This window comes from Ambystoma mexicanum, chromosome 2p (assembly GCF_040938575.1).
Source record: "Ambystoma mexicanum isolate Mex_15411 chromosome 2p, UKY_AmexF1_1, whole genome shotgun sequence".
In the NCBI taxonomy this organism is placed as follows: Eukaryota; Metazoa; Chordata; class Amphibia; order Caudata; family Ambystomatidae; genus Ambystoma; species Ambystoma mexicanum.
This window is the reverse complement of record NC_090923.1, coordinates 1211297431-1211313834: the sequence shown is the minus strand read 5'-3', so window position 1 is coordinate 1211313834 and position 16404 is coordinate 1211297431. Positions and strand designations below refer to the sequence as shown.

General features: G+C 47.3%; 1 protein-coding gene across 1 annotated transcript in view; it reads right to left on the bottom strand.

Moving 5' to 3' along the window:
• Positions 1-9128: 9128 nt before the first annotated feature.
• The window catches only part of GDI1 (GDP dissociation inhibitor 1), a 268309-nt gene continuing 261033 nt past the window's right edge, over positions 9129-16404 (bottom strand). Inside the window, exon 11 of the mRNA XM_069645471.1 lies at positions 9129-9733. Within this exon, the coding sequence (XP_069501572.1) occupies positions 9581-9733 (153 nt within the window). The 3' untranslated portion in view covers positions 9129-9580. The remainder of the gene's footprint in view (positions 9734-16404) is intronic.

Genomic DNA, 16404 nt, shown 5'->3' with positions numbered 1-16404 from the left:
GGTTGCGTGGTTGTCTTCCGCTCCCCATGTTCGCATTATAGGCTTTGGAGGTTGTGGGGGACAATACAAAAAACAAAAAAAATTGGAAAAAAAAAAAAGGACCCGGTGGTGCCAGCTCCAACACACGTTGTGGGTGGGAACTGATGCTGCAGGGTACTGGAGAGTCGGCAGGAAGCTTCTGTGTGGGCTGCCGAAAAAGATAAGTGGTGGGGGCTAGGGGGAGGCGGTATGGTCAGATAGTGATCCATGTGATCACTGCGCAACAGGATTTTGTGATTCGATCTTTTCAGATTCGCAATTTCCCGATGTGCAGTAATCACGTGGATCCAAATTCATAACCTCATCCTGCACTGAAGACAGGCAGTCTACCTCGTGCCTGCCTGTGTATTGTAGCAGTTGGGCGAGGGGGTTTAGAAGATTTTAGGGGCAAGCCAATCGGGGATGTAATGACTATTGTACTATTCCTTTTAAATAATTACAAGAAGTTATTGCGTAGAAGTGGGGTATTAGGGATTGGTAGAAAACAATAATAGGTTTACACTTTAGGACATATATTATTTGTACTTTATGCAGCACTTAATCAATGTCCAAATGTATGTAAATGTTGCACCAAGTTTACTAAAATGGCCAGAATTAAAGTAAAGTATTCTTTCAGTCTGTCGGCGATGGTGTAGGCAGAGCTCGGTGTTGTGCTTGTATAATTGATATGCCTGAAGAGGGCGCTCTGTGGCACCCAAGGTTTCCTTCTCTGGGTTGTATAAGTGCTCGAGGTAGCTGCAAGTATGAGCAGGCTTTTTAATTTCTTAAAATGTCCCATTCGTACATAGCTAAACAATACTGTGTGCTACTAGGATGCTCCAGTGATAACACACCCTTTGCACAATCTTTACAAAACAGCCGGCTTTATCTGGTCTTCTTTCCACCTACTGATCTTTCAAGGTATCTAAGGATTGCCAGGTGCCTCACCCCTCCCCCCCTCATTTCATGCCTGCTCTTCATGCACAGAGGACAGTGCCTTTGCACAAATTCTTATATGTTACCATGTCCCAACATGGCTATTTCTGAGAACAGGGAGGCGGTGGTACCGCTTAGTGTAGTGAAGTTCCACCACAGTATCAACAGTATTGCACGGTTGTAGATGTTTGGTGTGGAGGATGCTATGGTCCTTTTCTGATTGAGGAAGATGGTATATGTCCTGGGGCCCAACACTGGTGTAACACTTAACTGGGTAGCAGGGTACAGTGATGCGTTAGTAACTGGTGTCACATGTTATTTTCCAAGGACTTGAGTGAAGAGCAAAGTATTCAGATGTTGTAAAAAAGTGATGCGTTTGTTTCTGAGGTAGGGCCCCAGAGAGTTCCTACTCAGTGCTACTGCCACCTACTTCCATCCCGGGACCATACACACCCTCAGCAAGGAGTGACCATCACACATGAAGCGTGCCGCATTACTTCCACAATGTTTTTATTTGAACGATTTTGGTCAAATACACAGTAAATGGGTGACATCCACTTGTCACTTTATTGTCGGAGACGATGCATTGGGGCAACATACATAAAGAGGTACAGGGGAGGGATAGAAGAAAGCAAACAAAACAGATCTCCAATATCCCTACTTTAGAGTAAATCTTTCAATGATTAACCACCAAGAGACAACTGAAGACATTGCGACATGTCTCGGCTGTGGGCTTCATTGCAGCCATTCCATGAAAGCAAAAACATCATCCAGTTTCAGAATACGAACACAAGGACCTTCCCACTAGCTGCCAAACAAACATGTGCGTCAGCCACATTCCCATCTTCCCTGTCAAAGGAGGTAAAATGTATCAATGTTTTACTGAAACACATCCCAAAATAGTAGCACTTCATTTCTTCTACACTAGTGTCAATACAGGTATTCCCCTATCTACAGCAGGAAAACAGATTTCAAATAATCGATTGCCACGTCGAAATATGAATCTTTTCTCTCTAGTTTTCTCAAAAAAAGAAGTATGGATGCTGTGGGGAATTGCAACTAAAAAGCTTCGACCATGGCCTACAAGGAACCCCCCCCCCCCCCGCATGATGAAAAATAATGTATTGTAGAGAACATGGATTAGATTTTCTAAACACTAAATGATGTGGACATTTTATTCACCATAAATATTTGTCACCCAAATTTTGAAACTTGATATTCATATGTGAATTGGTTGTTAGCGTTACCTCTCTTTTTTCTTCCCCCGCAGTCCACAGAGTAACAGTGCATAAGGAGAACATGCAAATGGCAGCCATGAACAGTACAAATCCCAGTAACATCAAGGTTTGGGGTATTTATTGGGAGGCTATCCTCTCCTTTCTTTGTGTGACTCTTTTGCAAACCTACATCCTGGAAATATTCTAGTTTCAAATGAAGACTGCAGTGCCCACGCACGAGGACAGCCGTCACAATCCAAAAAGTTATATGGTGAGCGCGAGTAGCTTACAAAGAAATCACACTTTAGAGATGTTTTCTATCTAGGGAGGAAAAAGCATTTATAGGCAAAACTCTGCCCCCAGCCAAGAGCCCCATATACACAAACACTTTCCCATACATTTGTAGGGAACCCTCTTTCAGGTGGTAACTTACATGAATAGTGCTAAATATATGGGATAAAGGTGTAATTGCCCACAGCAATTCTTTCATGAAAGGGTAGTCCTTGCTTGGATTGCTTGCCAAACGCTGCACAGTCCAGAAAACCTATTACTGCTGTGTTTCCTGAAGTGAGCTTTTTGTGATAGGTTTGTAATATACCAGAAACTACTAGAGCACCCTGAGGTCATCTAAAGGTCAGAGATGTGCTTTAGAAACCCAAAGTCACATAACGTAACTAAGATCAAAAGCAGTAGTTTAAAGTTTGTAAAAACTGAAAAAGCTAATTGTTCTGATAAAAGCCAAGGCAGAGCTCAACGCATTGCTCCAATGTGGCAGATAAGAAACGTTTTGAAGTCGAGAACTTCCAGTTGGAAAACTCTACCAGGCGAACATACAAGTAATTGATAGCTACTTTACAAGTGGCTTGGGGTCACACCAAAATCCAAGTTGGTGTACTGGTCTTCCGATCTAGGGTAACTTACTTTTGAACCCTGTGAATGGTGAGTCACGATACAGAAAATAGAGGAAAATGGAGCTCTGGCCTCAGGGGGTAACAGTGCAATACCAGATCAATTGCCCTCATGGCTAGATCATAAGACACATTTCAGCATCCAATTGCGGCTCACACATAATACCACCCCTTTGGGTGTACGCCTCCGATAGAGAATGCAAGTTCCACTATGAGAATTAACAAAAGTCTGGCCCAGATTATGGTAAATTCAAACTGAGCCAAAGGCCATTCCCTCTCCCAAGAGCATGCAACACTATTTTCAAGTGATTTGAAAAAGCTCGGCCAATGAATAGTTTAGGCATTTGAGATCCAAATCACGATTGCTAATCTCAGCTTTAGGAGATCTGCAGCGATTGCGCTGTCTCTTTGGTCCCCGGGAATAGTCACAGATTATCGCATGGCAGGCAACACTTACACTGACCTTAAAGAAACTTGAACTCTTAACATCCATGGACAGCGTCAGCATTAAATGGAAATGCATAGGACTAGACAATCCAGGCTTTAGCCAAAGGATACCTTTTCACCTTTTAGGGTGCAAATAATTGTGCATGCTCTAAAATTCCGATGGATTGTTAATTATGTCCAGGCAGAGAGCTCACAGGTTAAGTGCCTACACTTCGCTAGGTCACATTCGGGCAGGGCAAACACTGCCATTTCTCCTGATGAGGGCAATAAATTGAGCATCATTGAGTTGCATGAGAACGGCTATTATTACAGTGCTTGAAGCAAGAGGAATGTAGCATGAAGCGCAAGACACCGGATAATAAGCAGTGAGCAACCCAGAAAGCTGCATATAATTGGTCAATTTCCTTGAATGAAGCCCTAAAACCTCCAGTCAACAACTGAAATATCACAATGACCTTTCCAAATCCGTGTTTCTTATTGTGCAATATTTGGAAATCTACCAGGGTGCAAAGGCCTTTAGACTTTGTGCTTTGGCACAGCACATGTCAGAGGCCAACTCTTTTATTAGCATTTTCAGAAATACTACACTAAGCCGGATGGGTTTAACTCTTCTGTGCTTCTAGAGTTTGTTTAGTTTATAACAGGTGAATCCACATTGTGCAGTTGCTTTTGCTTCATGGTAACACAGCTACTAAAACCTTGCTCTTTCGACAAGCTCCCGGTCAGGGAGGAGTTTTCTTTTACACACCCCAGCATTAGAGACATTCATGTCCCCCCTAGTGTGGCATTTCTAGTCTCCGAGCAACTGATCCAGGGGTATTAGCTCTGCATTAGTAACAGTTATCTGAAGAGAACACATTTCCGGCTAAACATGGAATATATTCTCATTCCAAAGGCGGCCTTCAAAGTGACAGCCTGTGTCCAAGAGCGACTGTGGATCCCCTTATGACAGTAAGCGCTGTAACTAACAATATTAATATTCTAAGAGCACCATTACACCTTTCCCCATCCGCGACCGCGACCTACTCTTCCGCTAATCACGTTTTTAGGTTCCTGAACTCTTCTGATATCTCAGCTGATAAAGAGACACCAAATTTACCGTAATTTGGCACCAAGGCCTTCCTGGGTTAAAAGGAGGCAGGAATGCAGGCTCGGACTGGGCTATAGGGCAATGACGAATCAAAAATGCTAGTGTCGGCCAGTTTTTTGGGTCAAAGTGGGCCACTCTTTTGGCCAATGTGGGCCAATTTGAGGAGTTACTTCACTATGCGGCAAGTAGTTTTGACCAGTGTTGCTGAACAAATATTCTTTAATTTGCATCTCATTTGATTAGAAAACCTCCCCTTTGGGTACTATTCAAACAGTGTCACAAAAGGAATGAATTGCCATTTGCAACTGTGGGCCACTTTTTCATTGGTGCCCGAGACCATTTTATGACCCACTCCGACCCTGTACAATTGTGGAGCGTTATGTGCTAATTACCCTGGCTGCGATCTGCCAGTATTCAGTGGGGCGTTCACCTAAGGCCTGCGAATGTTGCCGGTGACTTTGAGGCAGCAAGGATGGTGCAGAATATAGGGAGGACTATAGGACATGCCCTTCAATATTTAAGGCTTTGCTGGACAGCGTCTTCTGCGCAGACTCAGAAGGGCACTGTTCTACCACTACTTAAGTGGATACCAAATCTTCTGACTACATGTCTCACAACATACCAAAGTCCCTCTGCACACAATTTCTGTCCTTACCAATACTTTCCAATCTTAGTTCCTAATGGTTTCCCTGCTGTGGTTCCCCTGCAGCTTATCACTTGGCTTTTTCTGACCTATAAGCACTGTGCAAAGGACAGTGACCTTTGCACTAATGCTCACTTCTTAACCAGACCCACCTGCAGCTTGACCCTGACCTAGCGTTGATAGACTCCCCCGCCACATTAATACATTCCTAGCAGATACACCCCCTGAGACGCTGCCTGACCTGACATTAAGTGTACTTTGATTTTGGGCACATCCCCAGATAAATTCATAAGCATGTGTCTTCAAGTCTGACCCAAGCCTTTTTATAAGGTTCACTTCCACATTTACCCTTTGAGACACACTGCAGAACCTGAACCACTGTTGCGACTCTTGCTTTGTTATTGACTCGGTGCAGCCGCACTCTGCCTGTTCCTCTGGAGAATAACTTAGTGGTGCTACTAGACTTCCTTCAGCAATGAGCTGTTAATAATCACTGCATACTTGCTACGGGCCAATTTCATTACCTTTTTTTATTTTTCCTGTACTGGAGCTTCAGATCCATCCCTGTTCCTCTGAAGTGGGATAGCTGCTCCTTGAATCTCACCTCCCCACACTTAGGCCTTGTGCGCCTCTATTGTTTGATTATTGTTTGCCCTCTTTCATATTAAAATAAACAATAGTGTTCATTGCATTCTTATGAACCCGACAAGCCTCCTGTTAGTTTCTACACAAACCCTTTTCCTGTTCTCCCGCTTCAGTCCATGTCAGGGCGACCAGTGCCCCACAGGGATAAGAGGTGTTCACATATTCACGAGTGCCCAGAGATTTGTGTTCCTTTTGAAAAGGGGCTAATCAGAAAAGCTTTAATTTATGATCAACTGTTGAGGAGCAGTCCGCTTCTAGAAGCAGCGTTTACACCCCCTTTTTAAGAGAGTGGCTGTCTTTCAAATGTTGTTGTGGATCATGTTACCACATGCCATATGTAAACTTATCGTGGGCACATCCGCAGGGTATATCCCGGACAGAGGGCAGGAGGATGAATATGGCCGAGGGAAAAAGTGAGGGTGGAGGGGAACTCCACCCCCTGCAAATACTAAAAAGAGAGACGAGGTAGGTGTTTGAAAACCAGGAAACAGGGGTTAGGACACAGTGAAAAGTAAGTGGCTACACACGGGAGTCGGTGGGGAGGGAGTGTGACAGGAACCAGGATGTAATTGTACAAAGTCGTGGGCCAGAGAGAAATGGCATGGGAGAAGAGTGCCTGCGAGAACAGTAGCCGAAGTAACAAGACCCACAAACCGCCAAAGCAAGAATACAATTTACTTTGGAACTGCAGAATGCAGCAACTAGTCATTCATTTGGAATCAGACATTTAGCTGCACTGAAAGCAGAGCTGGAACATGGTGTGATATGCTTTTGTTCAGTGCAACGCAACAATTAAAGGCTGTGGATTCTCCGCTCTAGGAACCATCTTTCCTGATCACTTAAAGGCTATCTTCTGTTTCCCCAGCATCAAGTAAGGTTTATGTCTCTGTTCAAACTGCATAGCTGCCCCTTCCCTAGTCAAGCGAAAGCAGAGCACTCGTTGCAGGTTACTCCAACAGTCAACCATTATCTCTTGGGCCACAGTAAATTACTGCCTGAGAGCCTTTGCATTTTCACCAGTCGCTGTTCCAATTCAAGATGGCTCCCATTTTCTCCTAATGTTACCTTCTCGTCACCTTGAAAGGTGTTAGTAATGTATGGTTCAGACGTACTAGTACTATGTTTTTAAGCAGTGCCATTTAATTACGGCATGGTAGACACGCATTGGAGCCTTCATGAACTCTTATTTAATTACAGTTTTTAAGGTGGAATTGTACGTTTCCATTCTTAAGAGCGACGTATATTCCCCTTCCTTAAACAAGTTATTACAACAGGGACTGCTACTGTAACATTCAATTATAGTGTGTATAACACTCTGAACATGTCAGCTATACAAGAGTCTGTGTAAATTCTTACAACCATATGTCTTATCTGGCCAGTTCCCATTCACAAAATCTAGGATCGTGGTGCAGATGAAGCCCACTTCCACAGTCTGGCATGGTAGCTTCACGAGTTCTAAGAGGTCAGTGCAGTCAACTTGGAACAATTTGATGTGTGTGGTTGGGGTACAGTTGAGGTTGGTTTGCCTGGTCGAGAGACTGTTTCTGGACCACTACACTTTCCAAAGGCACTTACTTTGAAAGATTAAGCCACAGGAGCATTCTCATTCCAGAAAGAATGCACCTGCAACAATGCCAGACCAAAATCTACTTATACAAAGATTCCACTTCAGAACATGCCTGATAGGGAAACATGACCTTTTCAAGAGCAACTTAAATGGGACTAATCTTCTTACAAGAGCGACCGATACGGGAACATTCCCCTTCCAACGGTGACCGATATGACAATGTAGGTCTTCCAGTAGGTACTGGTTTTTGGTGGTTTTCCTTTATCTTGTTTTTTTATTTATTTTCAACCACGGCTCAACATATGAGGAAGTATTAATGTGAATGTTTAGAAGTATAGTACACAGCTACCGCCCAAAGTGCTCCTCTGTATATAGGACCGTTCCCAATTCTGAAATGCACATATTTCTATTTTTGATTATGTTCTTTACTCTGCGTCTCATAAAATCCACCCGCCCGATGCACTTCAGAGTTCATTACCTCGTGTGAACTCACAATGCCCTTCAGATGAACTTACAAAGGTTGGGAGCTAAGCAAGATAACATGGCAATTCGAAGTAATAAACGCAATCAACCCCTGCCTGGTTACATGCTCGTGTTCCCCAGGTGCCATTATATGTGAGCAGCAGCCTCAGGCTGCAATGATAATAAGAAGGCAACATTTTAGGTCAACTCAATCCCATTAGGTTTACCCTCCAGCAACATCATCAAAAAACTTAGAATATCAAATTCCGAGATTTATATGACCCCAAACAGCCATTTAGGCCTTCTCAAACGAGCAAAGCGCCCTTGCATTCATGTAGCCGCCTGCAGATAGTCTCAAATGTTATATTCCTGCAACAGAGAGCATTGCCTCTTGTCTCTACATAGACTTAAATTCTCAATCCCCACTCTGCTAACCCCTCAGACCTATTAAAAAAAATATCTTGGAGGATGTACATACATCTCCACTCACAGAAGAACGTAGGTGAAGCCATTGTCAAGAGAAACATCCGATTCCTTGCGCCGATGGCACTGGGCCGGGAGGATAGCTCAGGCGCAACGCGCTCGCTTTGGAAGAAAGACGATGTGGAGCAACACAGGTTTGATCCCCGGGTCCATGCTTAGAAACCTCTGGGTATTAAGTGTGTTATAAATACCCAATTACAAATTACTAAGCCATTGGTGCACCATTCTGGCCCTTTTAGACTACAAACTTATCAGCTTCCAGGATAACAAATGAATATTTATATGACTTCCCATTTAGATCGATCTATCTCATGAACATTCACTGTGAATATCCTGGAAACATGACCAGTTAGCCTCCCACAATGACCACAGTCTGTATGCTCCTCTGCCTAATCACTCGATAAATGAACAGTTACCAGCCTGCTTAACTATATAGCCCTGACAGGCCCACGGGTGACTTTACAGTAGAGGGTAGTTTTGCAAGTAGTAGTTGACACAACACTACCGGAATCCACCCTTCGGGGAACCAATCTGTGCTCTGGAGTGAACACTGTAGCCTTGGTTACAAGTAACTCAATTATGGAATGCTTTGCCGAGACAGGAAAAAATAAATAGCCGGGCCAGGACCAAATTAAGGTTGTAGAAAAAAAAGGCAACACTGGGAAACCTGCCCATGAACAGCACGGCTGCCAAAGCTTCCGTTCCACCCAAGTCATTGTGCAGACATTTTTGTTTTAATTCATTTGTTTGCACATATGAAATAAATACAGCATTTTTACCAAATTTAAAAAAAAAATCCCCTTCCCAATGACATGAAACACAGAAAGGGAAGTGGGTGATAAAAGAATTGATGGGCAAGAAAGAAGGATCTCACAAAGAGAAGGAAAGACATATGAGGGACATAGGAAGGATTAGCCCAAAGAGGAATTGTTATTTTTATAGGCAGCACACAGTAAATATATGTAAATATTTGTATACGGCCCATCCAGCAGCCTGTGGTTACTTGATCTGGAATGGAATAGAAAAGGGCAAGAGGATGAGGAGAGTGAAATCGAGAAACAGAAGTCGTCATCATAAGTTAAGGGAAGCAGCGGCTTTAGATCCAGGCTTAGTGAGGGCGAGGATGGTGGCGTACCAGGGGCACGGTGTCCCACTTGGCCACCCTCACTGCTCATCCTCTCCAAAGACATCATTCTGTTTGCGCTTCATGTTCTCAAAATCAAAGTCTGTGCCGGTCATGCGCTTGTAGATGTCCTTGATATCGTTGCAGGTTGTTTCAAAGTGGGTGGTAGCATCGTAGGAGCGGGAGGAGAACACCTGCACAAAAGAAAGAGAGGACATTTTAGAGAGAGAAGACACGAAGCTCTGTTCCAGTCTCGCCTGCCCCCCAACCACTGATGCATTGACAGCAGTGACACAGGGAGCAAACTATCAGATGGAAATAAATTACCAACCTGTCACACCAGCTCTACAGCCCAGAGATCAACAGCAGCTCAAAGAATAAATCCTCCAACATCGTGAGAGGATCCTAGACAATCTTGTATATGTTTCCAATTAAAAAACATGCTAAGCAACATTTAGGTTAGAAGATTGCAGATAAAAGTGTCTTGCTCTTCCTGACCCCCACCTGCTTTGTGGATGCCATCACCAATGTACCCCTCTTGTGAATCTATATCTTCAGGCTCTGATCCACCTGTCCCATTCTTTTAATTTTTGTCACCTACAATGTTAAAATAGATCATCTTCTAGAGCGTGGCTAAAGGGTAACATGATGGTGACATCAACCACCTCCAGCTATGTCGGAGGGTTTAATAGAATTGGATGCAACGTCAATGGCAAAACTAAACTTGACTAAAATAGATCATAATCTTTGGTGAAGAGCAACATCTTTAAGCCCAGGAGCCATAGACTGGAATTCTTATGACTTGTCTGTAGCCGGATCAGTAGAAGAATCTCTGCTTTACTCTCCATTCCCAGCTTTCAATGGTCGCCCCGAAAAATACTACAAGTAGAGATTGTTTTACATCAAATCACATCCCCATAAATAAAAGTGCTTTGCTTCCTATACGTTTACCGGCCAGGTTTGTGCTCTAAATAAACACAGAGACCTCTTCACTTTAGTTTATAGAAACACCCTGTACCTTGGTCTTCTGGCACAGTTTAGACAGAATTCCTAGATACACGTTTTAGGGCCCCTTCACCTCCCCCTCTTTCACTCATTTAGATTGTATGGCCTTGGGTCACCCATAAGGCAACCAGTCGCAGGGGTGATTCTTGAGCACTCCACACACCGGGGTGATTATGTCCCTCTACAATGATTTTAGCGAGTAGGCTGGTGGCAGCTGTACTTTAGTATTGGCTTCAACAGGAGTGAAAGCCATTATACCACATTGGTGGTCCAATGTACCTTTTTGGTAGCCATTCGGGCAAAAATGTATTTTTATTAAATTGTGCAATTTTGTATTTTACAGCTTCCTTTGGTCTAGGGAAACGCGGGGTAGGCCGTTCTGCAAACGTGGGTTCATTGTGAGCCCACATGGCATCCTCTATATTGCATGTTACTGGTATAGACAGAATAGGGAACATGTTACTTACCTGTAACTGTTCTCCAGCATGGATTCACATGCTCATGAATATTCTCCGCCGTCAGGCTGGGAATCCTCGGTTAAGAAAAAAATCTGTTTCACTTCTGAACTGTCTTTCTCGTAAAACCAATCACTGGTCTCTGGGTCATACTGTCCCCAGCCAATGACTGCCCTCTGCCTAAGCCCCTGCTCTGCAGCCATCTTCAGATTTGGTAGCACGTAAAGTGGCAGTAGGACCAAGAGAAGAGCCGCAGAGGGGTAGGCGGGAGGGTTCGCATGTGAATCCATGCCAGACCCATGCTAGAGAACAACAGTAACAGGTAAGTAACTTGTTCCTTTTCCAGCATGGGGTATGGCAGGGATTCACATGCTCATGAATAAAGAATAAATAGCAGCACCCACATGCACAACTACGGGAGGTGGCAAGGCTCAACATTAAGCATCTCTTACCTCCTCACTAAGCTCACCTTCAAGCGAACAGGTTGCGCAGCACTGCTTGGCCAACTCTGGACTCCTCCCTAGAATCCCTGTTGACGCAGTAAAACTTCGTGAAGGTGTGTTTCGACCTCCATGTAGTAGCCCTGCAGATGTCCAGCAGGGGCACACCAAACAGGACCACTTGGTCCTGCCGAAGTTTCCACTCGTGGCAAGAGCGTAGCTCCCTGCTGAGAGAGTCGGCAATGGTGTTCTTCACTCCTGCTAGATGAAACAGGACGAGGAACAACTCCTGGGCTATGGGCCAGTGCCAAAGGTCCTGAGCCTCTTTGGAGAACGCCAGGGATGTGGTTCCTCCCTGCTTCTGGATATATAACATTGTGGTGGTGTTGTCTGTGAAGACCCGCACCACTTTGCCCTTGAGGGACAGAAGGAAGGACTTGAGGGCCCTAAACACTGCCCACAGCTCCAACACGTTGATGTGCAACGACTTCTCCTCCGGCAGCCACAGGCCTCTTGCATGAAGACCTCCGGAATGCTCTCCCCATCCTTCGAGGGAGCTGTCCATCGTGACCGTCTCCTGATGAGGTGGGATCTGGAAAGCCGCGCCTGTGGACAGATGAGCGCGCACTCCCCACCACTGTATCGCTCGATGGAAACTCTAGTCGAGTGTGATGTTGTCCTCGAAGTTCCCTTCCACTTGTATCCAGTAGGCGTCGAGGAACTCCTGCAGCGGACGCATCCGCAGCCTGCACAGCTGAATGAGGTAAATGCATGATGACATCATGCCGAGTAGGGACTTGATGGATCTTACCCTTGCGACCTTCAGGGCCAACAGCCGTGTACCTTGCCAAAGATGGCCGCGGTCCTTTCCTCCGACAGCGACGCCAGACACAACACTGTGTTGAGACGGGCTCCCAGAAACAGTGCGTCCTGTGATGGAGTCAAGCAGGACTTTGCAAAGTTTATCGAGAACCTCAGTTCCGACAGGAGTTGGACTGTCTTCACTGTGTGGTTGACTGCAATGTCCCTTGAGTTTGCCCAGATGAGCCAGTCGTCCAGGTTCAGGTACACGTGGATGCCTCGTAGGCGTAACTGTGCCGCCACCAGCGCCAGGCACTTGGTGAACACTCGTGGCGCTGACTTCAACCCGAAGGGAAGGGCCTTGAACCAGTAATGTTGTCCTTGAACCACGAAGCACAGACACTTGCAGTGTCCCTTGAGAATGGGGATGTGAAAATAGGCATCTTCCAAGTCCAGCAACGATAGAAAATCCCCCTCTTCCAGCTGTCCTAGCATGTGCTGAAGGGTCACCATCCGAAACCTTTGGGACTTGACGTACTTGTTCAGACGGTGGAGGTCCACAATGGGCATCCAACAGCCGATCTTCTTTCTGACAAGGAAGTAACGAGAGTACACTCCGGAGCCCCGGAGCTTCTTTGGGACGAGCTCGATCACCCCCTTTCTTAACATGGCCCGTACCTGCAGCAGTGGTTTTCCTGACGGGCCACTGGTGGTATCCTTGGACACTTCTGTTGGAACTCTAGGGTGTGTCATGGGCCCAGCACCCAATGTTCGGTGGAGATGGTCTTCCACACGCTGACAAAGTTCGCCAGCCGGCCTACCACCAGGGTGCACGGGTGGGGGCCCGACGCCATAGCCCTTTCAATCTTGTTTCAATGTGGAAGTGCCACCATGGGGGCCTTGGCGACGATGACGTCCACCTTCAGACTTGGCGCAGCCCCTGTAGGTCTCCTGGGCCAATGAGCACGGGGGGCGGCGGGGGGGGGGGGCTGACGGTAGGACGAGACACTTCCTCTGGATCCTTTCGAAGACCTTTGGGATTTCCCTTCAGCCCAGGGCACGAGCCGTCTCTGTGTCTGCTTTGATGGCCTGGAGAGACTCGCCCACAGTCTTTCCAAACAAATTGTCCATGTCGAAGGGCATGTCCAACACATTCGACTGAACATCCTGGCGGAAGTTCATGGCCCTCAGCCAGCCTCACTGACAAAGGCAAATGCTGTTGCCCATCTGGCGGAATCCTGTGTCAGCAATGTCCGTGGCCACTGTAATGGCGTGGTCCATAGCCAGCTCGCCTTCCTGCAGAATCTCCAACGCCTCAGCCCACTTGTCGTCGGGAAGAAAGTCCAGGAGGGGGGCCATCTTGAACCAAAGTTCCCTGTCGTAACGCGCAACAATGGCGAGAGCGTTAGCAGCCTTGATGGTGCAGGTGGAGGAGGTATCCGCCGACGAGGATGAGCCCGCAGACTTCTTCTTGGCCCCCGCCAAAACCACAGAGCCTGGAGATGGCTGGGACCGTAAACACTTGTGCGCTGAGTCCGGCACTCTGTACTTCTTCTCGTAGCGATCCCTCTTCGTCGCAGCCGAAGAAGGGTTATTCATGGGGGACACACCCTCGTCCCAAATGTCATCCAATAACGGGATCGAAAGCAGAGTATTTATCTTTGCCTCCTGGGGCTGGTAAAGGAAACCCTCTTTTTTACTCCTCCGGTACAAGCTGGAACAGCTCTGAGGCCCTGGAGATCATGGCGTGGAACAAGCCACTCTCGTCGGGCGGTGAAGATCTGGGCGGCGGAGACGGGAGATCTGCCAGGCCACCGTCGTCGCCTGTGCCAGTGCCCATCGTCGCCGTGTCCGGTTCAGTGTCATCCCTCGGTGAGGGGTGAAAAGGCGGAGGGGGGTGAACTCTCCTCTTGGGCGGTGTTTCCTCCGATGGCCTTGGCGCCGCGGGTGGTGCCACCGGCGCAAGAGGCATCCTCGTTCGGATTTCCAAATGCAGGGTATGCAGGGCCACCAGAATGTCCACTGAGATATCACCAGCCGGCTGCTGGGGTGGAGGCGACGAGGACCGGGGCATTTGAGGCTTAGGCTGATCCGCTCCATCATCACCGCCCTTTTGCTCCCCGTCGTCACCTTCGTCGTCACCCTCTTCCTCTGAGGAAATGTCTGTGCCCTGGCAGGCAGGGATACCCTCACGGCCTTCGCGAGGGTCGCCGCCATTACTTCGACGGAAGTGCGGGCCTTTGTCTGATGCACCTGGGCCTTAACTGTCTTGGCTGTGTCCGCGGCCTTCACCTTAAGGGGAGTGTTGTGACCCCACTCACCCTTGGCCTTCTCCGTCGGTCCGGCTTGGGTCTTCTCCAAAAGCTTGCCCGGATGGTCAGATCTCCTTTTCTTTGAAGAACGGGAGCGCTGGCTCGTGGTCGAGGGTGCTGGAGACGCTGAGCTCCCCCTGGCCGCCGAGGAGCCCATTGCAACGGTGCTCCCGGAGGCAGTGGACTTGCTGTGCTTAGCCTTATGTTGGGCCCCCGCGGGAGAGGTGCCCTCAAAAGGTCTTAGAAGACTGCTCTGCTTTCTTCTGCATGCCGGGACTCACCCAGAGCAGGGGCCTTGTCCTGAAGCCACTCATTGAGGGGCTTGCGTCGGTCAGCCCGTGTGCGCGGCACCATCTCCCGACAAGCTACGCAGTCGTCCTCCACATGCGTCTGGTCCGAATGCAGCCAGTAGAGGCACAGGGAATGTCCATCTTCCGAAAATACGTTCCGTGGGTTGCAGCCGGGCAAACCTTGAAGAGAGGCACCAGGTCCTTCTTCTCCTCCGCCATATCCATGCGGTGTAGGCCTCGAAGAAGCTTCTGGAATCCTCCAAGAAAAAAACTCAACGAAAATCTGCCCTTGCGGGGCGCTGAAGAATCCGAAAACGGGCCCCCGTTAATCAGAAGGTTAAATCGGTGGAGCTTGAGGCTCCATTATTTTTTCAGTCAGAGTAAAACTCTTAGAAAAATCGCTAAACGCAGTAAAAGCTCGAGAGGTATAGCACGAGGACTCCCAACACTTGAACGTGCGGTAAAAATCTGAAGATGGCTGCCAGAGGAGGGGCTTAGGTAGAGGGCAGTCATTAGCTGGGGCAGCATGACCCAGAGACCAGTGATTGGTTGTTAGGAGAAAGATAGCTCAGAAGTGAAACTGAAACTGATTTTTTCTTTACCGAGGATTCCAAGCCTGACGACGGGGAATATTCATGAGCATGTGAATCCATGCCACACCCCATGCTGGAGAAATTCCTGGTCTTCTCTTCTCGCATCCTGTGGGGCTTGTTCGGGCTGAGAGGTAATTTGAAGGGACAACCAGATTGGTTGGCCACCTTATACCGTTCAACCTAGCTCCCTCTTGTGATTGGTGGGCTGGCTTTGGCCAACGCCCATTGAGTAGTGCTACTTAAGTGGAAACTTTGCCATTCCTTGCTCTCATCTTGGAACATTTGGAAGAAACAGGTTTTCATAAATGCTGGAAGATTTCCCAAGATGTCTGAAATTTTAGGCCCGCATCTGGCCATACTGGTTGGATTCAAGGGCCTGGGCATAACGTCAGTTAGGATTTCTATTACCACTGCTTGCCTTCGTTTACCGACAGGATCACTCAACTTCATGGTGGTTGCTGCAGTCACCTAGAAGGGTAGTGGGATACAACTATGCCACCTCATATGCTCCCTGGTCCATCTTGTTTGCCCCCATCTGTTATCCCAGTGCCTGCAAAGTTTCTGGCTGGGTTGCTGCCTCCTTTTGCCTACTGAGATGCCGAAATCTTCTTTTCTGGGTTCCCTTGTCTCCCTCGCCAGTGCTCTCCCTGTTGACTTGGGGGGGTCTGTTGTGGGAAGGCCCTTCATTCTATTTGGTCATCAGGGTCAACATTGGGCATTGGTTCAAGTTCCTAGGAGCCGGATCCCTGTAAATCGTACCTAAAAAGAAGCCCTGTATTCACATCCATGGAGCAGCTTATCTCAAAACCAACGCTGTGAGTACTATCACGGCTAGGCCCATGTTCTTGAAACTCACCCTCACAGCTCTCTCTGGTCTGGGGTATAGACACTCCAGCAGCACTGCATTTCCTACTGGTTGACATTGGGGGTGGGGAGGGCGTCCTAAAGTTCTAGATCCTCTTCTGGGGC